The sequence below is a fragment of the Onychostoma macrolepis genome, chromosome 09, assembly GCF_012432095.1.
Source record: "Onychostoma macrolepis isolate SWU-2019 chromosome 09, ASM1243209v1, whole genome shotgun sequence".
In the NCBI taxonomy this organism is placed as follows: Eukaryota; Metazoa; Chordata; class Actinopteri; order Cypriniformes; family Cyprinidae; genus Onychostoma; species Onychostoma macrolepis.
This window is the reverse complement of record NC_081163.1, coordinates 32,201,008-32,216,669: the sequence shown is the minus strand read 5'-3', so window position 1 is coordinate 32,216,669 and position 15,662 is coordinate 32,201,008. Positions and strand designations below refer to the sequence as shown.

Below are 15,662 nucleotides of genomic sequence, written 5' to 3'. Positions count from 1 at the left end.
ACCATTAGCTTTTTCCAGTAAAACCATTACAAAATTCCTTTTTGTAGTGTGTTTTGGGCATTTTTCCAATAGGATTTAACACCCCACCAATAGAATCCATCACATACCAGTAGACACCATTATAGTTTCCATTAAAACCAATACAATTCCCATTATAACCATTAAAACCATTACATTTTCTATTGTGTTTTGGGCAGGGTTCTATTGGTTTTTTTCAGCAGGGTACCATGGTAAATAGCCTACATACAGTGGGGCACCATGGTATTACCATCTGTTATCACATCTGAACTATGGTACTGACACAGTACTTTTCTGAGGGAGGATAGAGATACATACATTTCCATAACTTTACATTATTAAAATTCGTGACTTTTTGGAGTTATTAAATTCCAACAACCAAGTTTAACATTATCGTGGAAATAAAGTCCAGCAGAAGCATAGGCAGCTGTGTAGGCTTCATCTCATGCCAATGCGTCAGTTAGTGTCATATACTCACAGGCGATGTAGGCGATGAGAGCGAGGGCGATCAGGATCTTCATCATTCTTCTGTTAATGATTGTGATCATCCAGCTCATCCGCATCATCCTCCAGCACACACGGCATTGAGCTCTTCCTCACCACCACTGCATCTCACTCTCATCTATCACACACTCATACAGCTTACATGAGACTCGAGCCTGCTACTTACTAACTAACGAACGATAATGGAGTTATAACCGACGAAAGTTTCTGTATAAACAGCTGCTGTATGTGAAGTAACACAAGCGCCTGCCCGAAGCTAACCAGGCTAACTTCTTCTCAAAACAATTTCTGCGTCAAAACAACATCTGACAGTTTAGGTAGTGCAGCGTGTTTATGTTCAGCAAGCACCCGGGTGAATCCAGTTCATCGGTTAAAGAAAATAAAACGGCATTTTGGTTGGCAGTTATCTCGCTGAGGTCAGTTAGTTAGCCATGTAGCGTCATGACTGTAGACCAGCTGCTAAAGATGTTAACTAACTACTGTAATATGGCGCAATATCACCGGTATCTGGTTAAACCCTCCGTCTAGTCCAAGGATCGCGGTTTATCGATGATCCAATGTCATTAATCAAGAGTTCAGAGATAAAGCGACTTCACATCAAATTCTCAGAGCAGGATAACATAAGCGATGCTTTCTGTTATCGATTAAGCGTCCTGCCGCGATAGCAATAAATTATAACTCTTTTTTTTTCCGGCTCAAATAGATGCAAACTATCTGACGAGGTCGTGTAAGCATTTTGATATTTTATTTCTGGTATACGTGAATATAAAAAAGGCACAGGCTTTATCGGTATGTTTTCTTGTGCGTTGTCAGAGGAGAGTAATCAAGCACAGAATTATTCACCATGAGAACAGTAGCCTATTCATGAATAACGTGTGGAGCGACGTTAAAGTGCAGTGATTTTCCACGTTGACTCATACCCCTGTGCTTCATTTGACTATTGCATGGTCTTTGGACAACCAAAGAGGAAAACAGCATAATTGGATAAGTAATAAAGCATACTTATTTTTGCAACACGTTTACCTAATTCATTAGGCTACATTAGGCCTATGTGTTGTGGTAGTTCTCAAATGGCAACTTTTGTTGCAGGACATTGATTTAAGATCAGACACATGTCCCCACACTGGGCCAAAATGCCTGTTGTGCAAAAAATCTCTAAAATAAACACTGACCTTTGAATTCACCACGGACATTATAGACCCAACAGTAGTCACAAATAGCCTATTTATTTGAAAAATACTGTACTGTTTTGAAGATGTCTATGATTTACCAGCCAAACACTTGGCTAAAAGTGAATTAGTATTAGTATTATTATTGCACGGCAGGTAAATTGGACACACCTTGTTTATTTGCCTTTGACTTTAGAATTTGCATTTGGCTTTTTTTTGGCTTGACGTCCATGGACAATATGAGAGCAGACATGGAACCTATGTCAGGGTCACAATCAACCAGCTGAGAACACGTAGAGCATCCAGTGCTCAGAGGCAACCATTAATATTCAGGTATTTGCAGTGCTCTGAAAAATAAATTAATATACATACATACATACATAAAAATAGCTAAAGACTGTCCACAGAACCGCTAAACATTAAATTAAAGCTCACTGAAAATGCATTCTAAACTTTTGACTGGAGTTTGCTCTAAATACTGTATCTGTCTGCTTCTTTCCATGAGCTTTACAAAGTGCTTTATCTTAGCTTATGGCAATACCTGAGGAGGCTGTAAATCAATTTATGGATTATCAGGTTATTTCACATCAGGTTTCCACAACAACATGTTGTGATACAGGTTGGCGAACAAAATATTTCTGTGTCTGATGTGACTGCTACTAATTTTGCACATAGAGAAGATTCAATGTTTGTCAAGTGACCTGAAATCTCTCGAACGTATGTGTACATTTTGTGTGCATGTTTTAATATTTAAATGATGAATTATGCTAACATTTTTGCAGAAATTTTTATAACAACTACTACAGAGTATTCTCGCATGAGCAGAATAGAGTTTAAGCTTTCCAAGCTCAACACCAATCTTAGTTTTTGACATTTCAAAATCAATAAATCAGTGCTTGCTTCATTTTGTTTGCAAGTACTCGCTATATCACCTCATACTGATCTTGTCAGGACAATGATTCACTCTACACCTTTTGCCCCTAAGGCTCTATGCCCTGTTGCAATAACAGAGAGCTAGAAATATAATTTTGGAAGGGTTTCTTCCCTTTAGAGAAGGTGAAAGGCAGATCATAGCAATACCTACCCAGAGCTTTGCTTACATTGTCATTGTCGATGAATTCTCTATTGACATTCCTATAAATGAATGAATTAATTAATTAATTAATACATAAATAAATAAATGGCAGACTTTTAAAACTGACCATTTTAAAAGCTATTTTTTATAAATAAGATTTAGTTCTTTGGGAAAATATTAGATGGATAAGTATGAAATTTGACTGAAAATTCTTAGCTGAACAGGTTATGAAACTGGATTTGAAGCAGTAAAATGATTGACTGGCATTAAAACGGGTTATTAATAACCATGTTTACACTGTATTCTCAGAAATCCATGGGAACAAAGTATGACTAATTAAGTCTATGAGCTTATGAAGGATGAAATTCATTTGTGCATTGGTTAAGCACATTAAATCATATCAAATTAATTAAACTCACAGCTCCTCTAACTGCTGGAAAACCTTTGAACATCAAATATCCTAGTGACATGTAACTGACTGTGTTGATTTATTTTTTTCACTAATGCACTACCCTACCCATCAACTCCCTCTGATGTCTTATGCCGTTTTCCAGAGCTGTGGTGCTTTTGACCTTTGATGAGTTGATAGTGTCACTTATTTATGCATTTACTTCTGCTCCGTTTGGACGTGTTTATATGTCTCTGAGAAATATTCCCTGAATTATTCCTTCTGATTTAATACCAAAACATACATCTAAACACCTGTGTTGCATATATATATATATATATCATCTCGCTGCTGAGTTGCTGTTTATGAGTCATTTTACTTAAATAATTTTGCATATTTCTGCATGAAACATGATACTGTACGAGAAAAAATGAAGATAGGATTTGTTGTCAGAATGAGAATTCAAACAGCTGATAAAAACATCACAATCCGCAAGCAATCCATATGACTCTACAGTCCACTCCAGTTTAAACCATTGCTTCCAGCTAAAATCCATAATATTGCTCTCTCCTGTAAAAAAAAAAAGTGTCTTCACCTAAATCAGTAGAAAAATCGACAGTTTAGTTAAAACGACTTAATGATGGATTTGTTTCTTACAAACACACAGCCTTTCACATCACAAGATGTTAATTGATGGACTGTTATTGTGATGTTTTTATCAGCAGTTTGGCACCCGTTCACTGCAGAGGATTCATTGGTGAGCAAGTGATGTAATGCAAAATTTCTCCAAATCTGTTCTGATGAAGAAACAAACTCATCTACATCTTGGACAGCCAGAGGGTGAATACATTTTCAGCAAATTTACATTTTTGGGGGGTGCTTCATAGCACAAAAAGCACAATTTTTATACGGGTGGATGGCATGTTTATTTATATGCAGTGGTCGAGTCCATTTTATTCTGCTGTAGTTGAAGTGTTTGTTGAAGTGGCTGTAATAATATATTGAAGTGGCATGCACAATTTCAAGATGACGTGTCGTTGACAACAGGATTGACCTAAAAAACCCCATCCATAAAGTATGAATAGAGCAAATAAGCATGACAGCAAGGCAAACAATTCACCACAAAGCAATAGAATGACAGGCAGAAACCATTGTAATGGAAAAAATATATACACTTCCAATGTTAGAAAATTTTGTTCTGTCTAATGGCACAGGAACAGGCTGAGAAAGGCACCCAGACAGCTTATAGAAAATATATACTGTCCACTAATACACTCGCAAACACATACTCTTGCTCACACAGTGAAGGAGGGAGACAAACAGAGCTGTTTCTGACATGATTGTGATTCAGTCCTTTAAATCCACAGCAAAAAGCAACTCAGCAGACTGTGTGACTAAAAGACTTTCAAGAAGAATGATCTGAAATGCTTAAAGACATTTTTCAGGGGACATTTCTCAAATCTATCCCTCACGAAACACTTACAGGTGGCTGATTTGATTTGTTGAGAAAAACATAAATAGCAGCCTATCTAAAACCTTCATCAACCATCAGAAAACAACATTTGAAAAATACAACATCTACTTTGCATTACAGATTTCAAACAATGGCAGTAAATAACGCATGCAATTATGTTATTTTAGACTCCATTCCTTGCTGTAGATGCTGCATGCATGCACATCAACAATATCTTTCTCATCTTACACTGAGATCCACCATTTCTGTCCTTCACAATGCTCTTTCTGTGTTTGTTTCTGTTGACCTTGTCTCCACTAACTGCAAAGTAACAGGAATTGAATTACTTACAATACTCACTACAGGCTAATAGCCTATTTAAAAAGAGTTGCATCATGTCAGTTTCTAAACTTACTGTTGTCTCTCTTTGGACTCACACAAACAAACTTTCCAATGCCATCAGATAAAGATGCTAGGGCAATGGCTAGACACCTCTTAGAGGGCAAGAAGAAAATCTCTGGTACCAAGCCCGGGAAAGACAGGACTTCCCATTTGGACCTCCAAATCCAGCAGCCAGTGGGTGAAACAAAGAGAGATCACAAAGATCCATCCAAATCCATTCATATGTTTTCAAACCTTAAAGTTGATGCAAACTACTACAACACACCCATCTTATACTTATTCAGAAGAACAAGCACCTGTATTCTCAACAGTGTAGTGCAACAGCTACATTAACACAAACTCAGCTGTAAATGGACAAGTGAATGCATGTGTTTTACATCATGTTTGGACTCTGTATTCTGCTTGTGGTTTGGAAAGTGAGAAATTCATTGGTAAAAGTTTCAAGCATCCCTTCACCTCAAGGTACTTTCAGATTAAGGACCTTCGGCACCTCAGGGCACCATCTGCGTGTTTCTAGATTTTAGGACCCGTTGGTGCTCCAAGATATCAGCATCCCACAGCAATTCATGTTCAAGGCTGTTGAAATGAATTTCTGCTCCTTTCCCTGTTGCATTCTTATCAGCACAACCAGTGGAATGTCACTTATCCAAACCTCTTCCAGAGACCTTGGCATTGACCCATTTGACCCTTTTCATGGAATGATTTGTACTTGTGATGACAAATCTCCATATTCAACAGCCATAATTCCACTGTATTTAGAAACCTTACTGCTCTAGAAATAGGCTATTCCTGATGTGCTGATTTTGTACAAGAAAGTGCAATAAGAAATATGGAGAACTTAAAAAAAAAAAATTATTTGCTCACTATTATTTAATTTTAATTAATGCATTAACTAAACCGTTTGAAGAATACAGTATTTATCTGAAATATAATAATTTTGCATATTATAGGTTAAATGTCTTTACTTTTTTAAAAATAAATGTAATGCAATCTTTCTTTCAAAACCATTAAAATTTAATATAGTGATTCCAAACTTTTGAGCAGTAGTGCATGTTAAAACAGCCTTGGCCTGTACTGATTATTTTTTTTAAACCAGCAAAATACTCACACAAACACATAATTCCATGATAGCATCACAGAACATTGAACATAAATCAATAGTGACACTAAATAGCTATGGAATAGATTAACTAGTGATGAAACAGATGACGCTCCACAAATGATAAATACTGAACACTGAAGTGTATAATGGACATGACACTGATGGCACTGGTGGTGGACTAATATCTTCATAGTCATATTTCAAACTCACACCTGTCCAACCTTATCTGTGCGTTTTTGACACACAGAGTCAATCTGTGTGTCAATACTGGCATTTGTACTTTCGCAGACCTATAAATCAAATTTACAACTGTGGTGTAGTACCATTTCTACATGCACCACACTGCCCTGAAGCAACACAAAATCATTATGAGTGATGAAGTTGAGAAGTTGATATGATATATTGATTGTTGCGTAGGAGGCACATTGTTGGGAGCATGCAGTCTGAACTGAAGGAACTGTTTTGCATTATCATTAGTCACTCGAAAGTCTGGATTAAGTTTCACGTTAAAATCATATACATGTTTATGAACTTCAAAAGCTGATTCGTTTATACGTCAAATTAGCATTTTTTACTGGGTTACCAGATTCTGGATGATTTTTTTTTTTAATTAATTAATTAATTTTTTTTTGCCTCAGGCACATGTTTCTGTTGCTCCATGTAAGATATACCATTAAATTTGAAATCGTGGTGTCAGTGAAATGTCCAAAGATGAATTAAATATGGCAGGGCAGGAAAAAGGCACTTCAGATGATGTGCAGGAAAAGTGATGTTTTTGCACTGCCATCAGCAATTTCTTTCAGAAATTACATAATTGTCAACAATGCAAAACTAGGAAAAATGAAATTGATTAAGTAGGTTATTTTGTGCAGCTTTGTTTTGCTGTAGGCCTATTCAAATTCACTAAAGTAGGTCATTTTTGTTGTTAAATACACTGAAAAAAGTGCATATGCCTTGTCATTACTCTAAAGAACATTTTATACTTGATCTGGGGTCATCGGATGCGGAATTCACTTTTACATGTTGTTTAAACAGAAATGTGTGTTGGCAGTGTCTGTACACATCCACCCTATAATGATAAAAATCCACCCAGTGTTTTTTGGTAATCCCTATAAATAAATCCCCTTTCTCAAATCAAGCCATTCTCAGATTCTTGGCTGTGTGACATCACACAGACACAGGCCCCTCCCACGATTATTGACTGACACTGGTGTCTTACCTTAGACCCGCCCTAAGGCGTGTTAGCAAGTTCCGCAGATAAATGTGGCTAAAATAAACAGTACGGCTTGTCACCCCACAGAAGAGAGGGGCGGGGTGAGCAGAGCTCATTAGCATTTAAAGAGACATGCAGCAAAACAGTTTGGTGTGTGCAGAGCTGTTTTTGTCAAGGAAAAAAGGGTGTTGTTTTACAGTACCATTGAGAAATTTAAACCAAAGTATGTTATAGACTTTTCATTAAGACCCTAAAGAATCATATCAACTTGTGGAAAATGGGCATCCGGTGACCCCTTTAAATAATTTACTTTTCTGTCTTGTCATTGAGCTAAAGTAAACTGTTTAGTTAACTGAAAGTAAACGTAAGTTTTGTTGTCGTAATTTAAAGTATTTGCTTCACATGAAATCAAGAATTTTGCATTCTGTGAAAACCACGTGACCACTGATGTCATCGAGGCTCGGTTTGAGAATTTTCTTATCGACATCCATCTTGTTTTCCCTCATCAAGCTGACACACAATTCCACAATATCGGTGAGTAATTATACAAATAACTTTGAGTTTATTGTTACTACAGTTGATATGCATGTATATGATGATGCTGACTAAGTTAACTGCTTAACGGGAGTGTTTTGTCACGTAAATGTGGTGGCATACATCCGCACATCTTTCTTTGTGCGGATTGTGTAAATTTATTGACACGTTAAGAGTGATCAAAGAAGCATGGATCAATGAAAATAAAGAGCTTGATATTTTAAGAGATATTAGCCATGAAACCGAACAGAAATCGTTCACCTCAAAATGGCTCTCTTTGCTGTTCACGCATCCGCAGCGTGCACGAGACCCGCTGTTTGAAATTGAGATATTTCTAATGAAACCTGAGAGATTTCTGTCCATCCAAAACCTAGAATTACCTAGAACGTCATAAAGATATATGAATTATGTGTTTTTTGTTGTTTTTTTGGAGAAGAGATATGATCACTTTATATGATGAACAGATTTATTTTTTTGCTTTTATTCAAATATAAACACACATACATTTTATATGGATTAATTTTATGATACCTTTATGACTTTTTTGGATCTAAATTTTGGTTACGTGGACTGTCACTGAAGGGAAAGAAAGGTTAATCTTAATTTGTGTTTTGAACATAAGCAAAGTCTGATGGTTTTGAACTACAAGAGGTAAATGATGATTATGATGATGATTTCTTTGAAAAATGAAGCATCAGATGACATTTTTCCAGTGAACTGATGTGTTTAAAAAGCACCAAATATCAGGAGAATTGTTGTAAAATGTATTGAAATCTATAAGGAGTTTATAATGTTGACCTTGCAATCTAATGGGTTTTTTTTGTCCAAATGTGAGAGACTGTCTTTTCTTTTCTTTTCTTTTTTTTCTTTTTTGTTAACGCAAGTTCATCTGAAATATGAGTGACCTTTTCAGTTGCACATGGACTTTCAATTTCTTGGATGAAGGTTGTATTTTAAAATGTTATGCTTTTAATAAGCCATGCAGTTTCAATGCAGTTTTCACTATTAACTGTTGTAAATTTTTCCTCAAATTGGAGTGGAAATTGTGTCAATGATTGTTGAAGATTTCACTTGATGTAATAAACATTTTTAAATGTTTGACTCTCAAGAGTGTAAAAAGCTTCATTTTTTTTTTCCCGAACAGTAATTCAATAATATTTAACACAGTAAAACTACATTCTGAAGGTGATAACATTGGTTAATATGTGCAATTTAGATTTGTATTTATCTGGATATTTGATATAAAAATATGTAAAAATGTATGTTAATCCAAAAAGATTTAGTGATAATTTGTGATATAATCATGTAAAAAATATATTTGGTCGAAAGTGAATTTTTAGTTTCAGTTGACTATAGAAATTTGATTTGGTCACACATTTACATTCACTACTATTATACAGATTGGAACAGACAGGACAATTTCGAATGTAACTCCGAATGTGTTCGTCTGAAAGAGGAATGTCAGGCATGTCTAGGATGCCCTGAGGGCGAGTACATCTTTGGGTAATTTTCAGTTTTGGGTGAACTATCCCTTTAAGTTGAGATAAAGTAAACCGATTATTTGTAATGAAGGGGATTCATCCCTCTTTTACATAGCCAGATAATTTTCTTTACTATGTGCATACACTGCTTTGGTAATGGTTATATTCAATTAAATATTTTAGATTCTCAGATGCAAAATTGACACTGCACAGGTGGCACAGAAGCACTTGCAACTGAAATTTTGAGCAGGCGCAGAGCAGCCATAACTTGGCGTAGACATACAACAGAACCTTTATCACTCTTCAACACTTATGGCAAACCAGTTGCAAGATTTTTTGTAAATTGCCAAGTTTCCACACAAAGAAAGTTACAAAAAGTACTTTCATCCGTGTCTTCATATGAAATCAGCTCAGGAGAATGCTATAAAATTCTGTGAGATGAAAAAGAAATGAAGAAAAGCTTTTCCTTCAGACAGTGTTTGTCACATTTGAGGGGCATTTGAGGCTTCCAGTGCAGCTTAGATACATGCCTGTCAAAGTCTTTTTTATTTTTATAAACTGCCCACGTATGCGATTCAAGTTCAAACTGAAAATTTGGAAATTCTAGGAAAGAAAATTGTAGGTAAATGTGACAATTCATATTAGATACGGATGAAGTGAATGTATTGCACAAAAGGTTAGGAGATATTTGAATAAGGTTCACTTGATGTAAAGTATTCATTTCGAAGGTAGTGCTTATTAATGATGATTAATTCGGTTCCAAACACTCTTTATGTTTAGTTGAATTGCTTTGTTTCAGGTGGCTAATTCCTTTTTAAACAGTTTTAATATCTCCGTTTTTGATAGACTTAATTAAAGAGCTCAAAGACTTGTAGAAGCAAGCTAAAATGGTATGGTTGTTTCATTAAATGTGTTGTTATCTGTTTTAAACTATCAGTTAGGTTAAGGGCATATTGTAAGTGGTATGCATTATTGAACAAGATGGGATTTCTTTACACCACTACAGGAACCTAATTTGCACACCCCATGCATCATGCCTCATGGATTGATGAGAAGATGAAAGTCACGGGAAAGTGTCAGCATAATGTACCTGGACAAGGCTGACCTACGCCTCTCCTCAAATAAAATCAACCTATGATCTCCTCTGTCCAAAGCACAAAACCTTTGTTCTGAGCCAAACAGTCAGAGATGTGAGAGGTGCTGCATAATTTTCTCAATTTTAAAAATGCCCAAATCACTCAGGGAGTTTCAAATCCATCAATCCGTCCATCTGTTGTCCATCCTGTGAATAATTACTTATTACCTTACAATCGAGCTCCTGCTTATAAAATATATAGCCAACTGTTGTGGTTTAATCTTGTGAATGCAAAGAAACATCTGTTATGTCCATTTTGGTATGCAAGTTAATTTTAATCGTGAAAATACAGACATATTCTTGAAATTGATAATACATTGCAGTAGAATGAAGGCAAACTCTCCAATCATGTACCACAGGGCTTGGATTTCTTGGTGATCCATTAACACTCGCTTAAGGACATTAATCACTGTTTAGTCCTAAACCCATCTGCTGTGCAGGCCTTTGAGGACAACACTTTGTTAATGAACCATGCAGCAACGGCTAATGATAGAAGCTCAACTTTATGAGAAGGGCTCGAGTTGTCTCGAAACTCCAGTCTGGAGATGACCTAGCAGCACTGGTTATAAACAGCTCCTTTTGCTCTGATTTCGGTAACAAGCTCTTGCACATTTTGCTCACATTTAAAGTGAAATATCCAGTGAGTGGCAGCAAAAAGCGTCTTCAGTATTTTTCAAAACAGATGAACATAAATCTGGCAATGTTTTATTACATTGGTTATTGTATCGCAGCAATTGAAAATGTTAAAATAATGCATACCACTTACAATATACCCTTAACCTAACTGATAGTTTAAAACAGATAACACATTTAATGAAACAACCATGCCATTTTAGCTTGCTTCTACAAGTCTTTGAGCTCTTTTAGGCGTTTAGCATTGAAAATGGATTGCTGTACTAGGTGAACTACTGAGCAAGTTTACTACATAACAAAAGCCATTTATATGAAGCTGGTTGTGATGCAAACGTCAAAATATAATAGTTTACAAATCAAAACTGGGGCTTTGAGGATCTGGTGGAATTTTGCAAGCAACTGGAGTAAAATAACTCTTTATTATTAATTGACAATCTGAACCTGTAATAATAATAATAATAATAATAAGTGTGAAAGAAAAAGTTGTTGGTGTTTTACTATATACACTGTTAGACATTTCAAAGGGTTTTTACGTTAACTTTTACAGAAACTTACAGTAACGTATTTTTGTTCAGTTGTGTAGCAACAAATGTGTTGGTCATTATAGGGAAAGAACGCAAATTAATTATTATTTAAAACAAGATATTGAAGGGTTAATTTACCCAAAAATGAAAACTACACCATGTTTTACTCACCCTCAAGGCATCCTAGGTGTACATGACTTTCTTCTTTCAGACGAATCCAATCAGAGTTATATTAAAAATTGTCCTGGCTCTTCCAAGCATTAGAATGGGGATAGGTGGGTGTTTTCTTTTCAGCGGTCCAAAAGTATGTAAGCCAAGAGGAGACTGGTTTTCCACTGCTACAGTAAGGAAACTTTGCTTCCTTTGCTCCTGTAAACAAATGTCAACAAATGTAAACAAATTTCGCGAGACTCACATGCACATGCACTATATGCATACATATTGTATGTCATCCACCGGAAAGGAAGTCTCTTGTGAACATGCGTACGACAGTCAGCAGAAGTCACACAAAACTGTTTTAATATCCATATGTATCATTTTACATATGGATATGGAAAAAAAACAACAACAAAAAAAAACTGCATGGATTCGGTACAGGAGGCCTTTATTCACCCCCCGGAGCCATGTGAGGGACGTATTATTATGGATGCGCGCACTTTATTTAACTGCGTTTGGACTGTTGAACAAAAACACCTGCCTACCCCATTCTAACGCTTGGAAGAACCAGGGCAATTTTGAATATAACTCAGATTGGATTTGTCTGAAAGAAGAAAGTCGTATTCACCTAGGATGCCGCGAGGGTGAGTAAAACATGGTGTAATTTTCATTTTTGGGTGAACTAACCCTTTAAAAGACAAATATTGGCTATTAACGACTCTTTATCATCATAGCCTTTTTAGTAGAATGCACGTATGATGATGTTACTTTCCCATTGATTAAAGAAAACTATGTATTTGTACTTAAAGTGTTTTAAAGATTTTTAGAAGCTGCTTGCACTTTTATCCATTAACTGATAAAACTAGACACTTTCTGCACCGCCATATGGTGCATATACTGAGACAAAATTAGAAGAGGATCATTTACATGAACTCTGTCCACTCTGAGGATTTATGGTACATCACTCACACTCTCCATGTAAGTGTGTGTGAGAACAGCTCCCTGGGGTCATGTATGGTCTCTTTGTTTTTGAGGGGTGAGAAATCTCCTCTGATCATTTAAGCATTCTGCTTACTAGACACGGATTAAAGGCTTTATTTGAGATGCCAATGCAAGGCAGTTCTTCATGTTCTGTAGGAAAATGAATGAGGTGAATTTATAGAAGAATGAACAACTCTGCATTTATAGAGGAACATCAAACTAAACAGTCATAAACCACCAATACAAACAACACTGAATGGACAACACTCTCTTTTTCTATGCATAAGCTACAAGTATACAATGACATATTTGTGATTCTTCTGTGTTTATACAACATGATCTGAATTACAAACAGTCACAGAATAAAACAGAATGACAACAACTGTATAATAAAACAAGATCAACACTTATGGCAAGCTGAGTAAACACCATTCATTTATGACATCATGTCCTCTAGCTGTGACACTTTTAAATGTATAAGCTGAATAGGGTTTGCTGTATAGAAATTAAAAGAAGGTCATTGGCCTCTACAAAAATAAGCACATGTGTATGGAATTATTATGTATGGAATGTTATTATTATTATCATCAGAAAATATATATCTTGAATTTATTTGAATGTTTCTTATACCATTCGCAAATAGTTTCTTCTTCTTCTTGTTTTAAGAATAAATATAATATTTTTGAGATTTTTATGCTTAAAAAAAAGTTTTGCTTATCAATAAATTAATCTTATATAAATGGTGTAGATATTTCTGGCTAACAAGTCCAAAATACTTTTTTTTTTTTTTCCCCCTCAGTGAGTAAGTAAATCTGATATTTCAAAATATAAAAAGAAAACACTTTATGTATAATATATTTTTGCCCTAAAATGTGTGGAAAAAATACCATGTCTCATGAGCATTACTAGTTTATTTTAATACAGCAACACTGAAACACGTCCTGTTAAATAATAAAGGTATTCAATCATGAAACCAAAATAATACCTTTTCCTTTTGTGTTTAACCTCATCTATGTTCACATGTTCTTTCTGTAGCTTGTGTCATTTGAACAGTGACAGTCTGAGTGCATTTAATTCAGAGCTTTGTCATTCTCTCTGACTGTTGTTCCCATGTTTAAATATTGCGACAGCAACAATTAACCTTAACATGCATTTCTAATGAGAACAGAAACAGGTAGAGGGGCAAAACAAATCACATCCTTCTGCTTACAGAGGAATATTTCTTTTGAAGTCTCGAACAATACTGCAGTAAAACAAATGACCACACATTTATCACTAAGACAAGTGACCAGAGGTTTTTCCTCACTCCCTTTTTACACTGACAGCTATGCAAAATGCTGAATGGTTAAGTAGGTGAAAGCGTATCCATCCGGTAGTAATCTTTGCAGGCTTTAGTCGGCAGTCAGCTATAAGCATTTAGACCTGTGATTCTGATCCCTGGCAATATGAGCTCCCTGAGGGGATGAAAGATGTGAACAGATTTATAGACATCAGTTTCCTACTGTTTGCATTTTTTCTTTCTTTCTTTCTTTTTTTCACAGTACATGGAACAAACAACAGGCTTTGAGATCCTGCTATTGTTGACATTATTCTAGAAATGCTGGAAGGTTCTATGAAAGTGATGTACTTTACCAATACACTGATAGAGGAGTATTACAAAACTAAAAATAAACAACAGTAGCCTACATCTTGTGCTTAGAGCTACAATTAACATTACAACTAAATTATGTCCAACATTACTGAGAAAACAGTAGTATGCAACCTATGTAGCGACAGAGGAGAAAACGTTAAAATAACATGAAATTGAGGATGGATGAAGAAGGATGGGGTGGAAATAAACGAAAAACAGGAAAATAGAAATCTTCATATATTTACATCCATCAAATCCACAGCTTTTTTAAAAAAAGTATCATCAAGAAACAATCTCCCAAAACTATCTTCTTTTATGAAACAAAACTATTAGCGTGATGTAAATCACACCAAATTATCAATTTTTCTTTTATGCCAAAAATATTTAGGATATTAAGTAAAGATCATGTTTCATGAAGATATTTTGTAAATTTCCTACTGTAAATATATCAAAACTTAATTTTTTGATTAGTAAAATACATTGCTAAGGACTTTATTTGGACAACTTTAAAGGCGATTTTCTCAACATTTAGATTTTTTTGCACCCTCAGATTCCAGATTTTCAAATAGTTGTAACTCAGCCAAATATGGTCCTATCCTAACAAACCATACATCAATGGAAAGCTTATTTATAAATCTCAATCTCAAAAAATTGACAATTGTCACTGGTTTTGTGGTCCAGGGTCACATATAATTTATGGAAGAAGAAGAAGAAGAAAAAAAGAAGATATTTCATGTAGCCTAAATCATGTTCGTTTTATGTTATGCATAGGTTTATATCTTTATTTACTGTTTAGAGCAATATTCGGATGTATGTGTTATGATGTTGGTAAATAATGCACATCAATGTTTATTAGTCATTCATTGTTCATGGAAAAACAAAGTTTAATGAATCTGAATTCTATTTTACCACCTGTATGATGGTGGTTATCTGTAGTAGCCTATTTTAACAAAAAAAGCAGAATTTATAAGTTCGAGTAGGTTGGTGCACCTTGTTAAATGCATCAAAATTGCCAGAGGTAACTGAATTTGTGGTAGGTCGCTTCCAGCATGTCAATTACAATGAGCTCATATCGCTGTCTCGTGACGTCAAGATGCCTTTATATTACACGCCTGTTGCGCGTTCAGCAAAGCTCGCGCACTCAGCTGGAATACTGAACAAAGGGTTCACAGCTGGGACTGAGAAGAGAGAGCATTTTCACTCTAGAATGCAACAATGCGAGGACAAATAAAGTAGCACATGAACGGACACCAAACGGTCAACA

The 15,662-nt window shown here is 35.4% G+C and overlaps 1 protein-coding gene across 2 annotated transcripts in view; it reads right to left on the bottom strand.

The window, feature by feature from the left end:
• uxs1 (UDP-glucuronate decarboxylase 1) overlaps positions 1–1,305 on the bottom strand; it is a 90,529-nt gene extending 89,224 nt beyond the window's left edge. Inside the window, exon 1 of one of the 2 annotated variants that reach the window (XM_058786892.1) lies at positions 497–1,305. In XM_058786892.1, the coding sequence (XP_058642875.1) occupies positions 497–584 (88 nt within the window). In that variant the 5' untranslated portion in view covers positions 585–1,305. The remainder of the gene's footprint in view (positions 1–496) is intronic. The other variant, XM_058786893.1, reaches the window with a different exon arrangement.
• Positions 1,306–15,662: the final 14,357 nt, after the last annotated feature.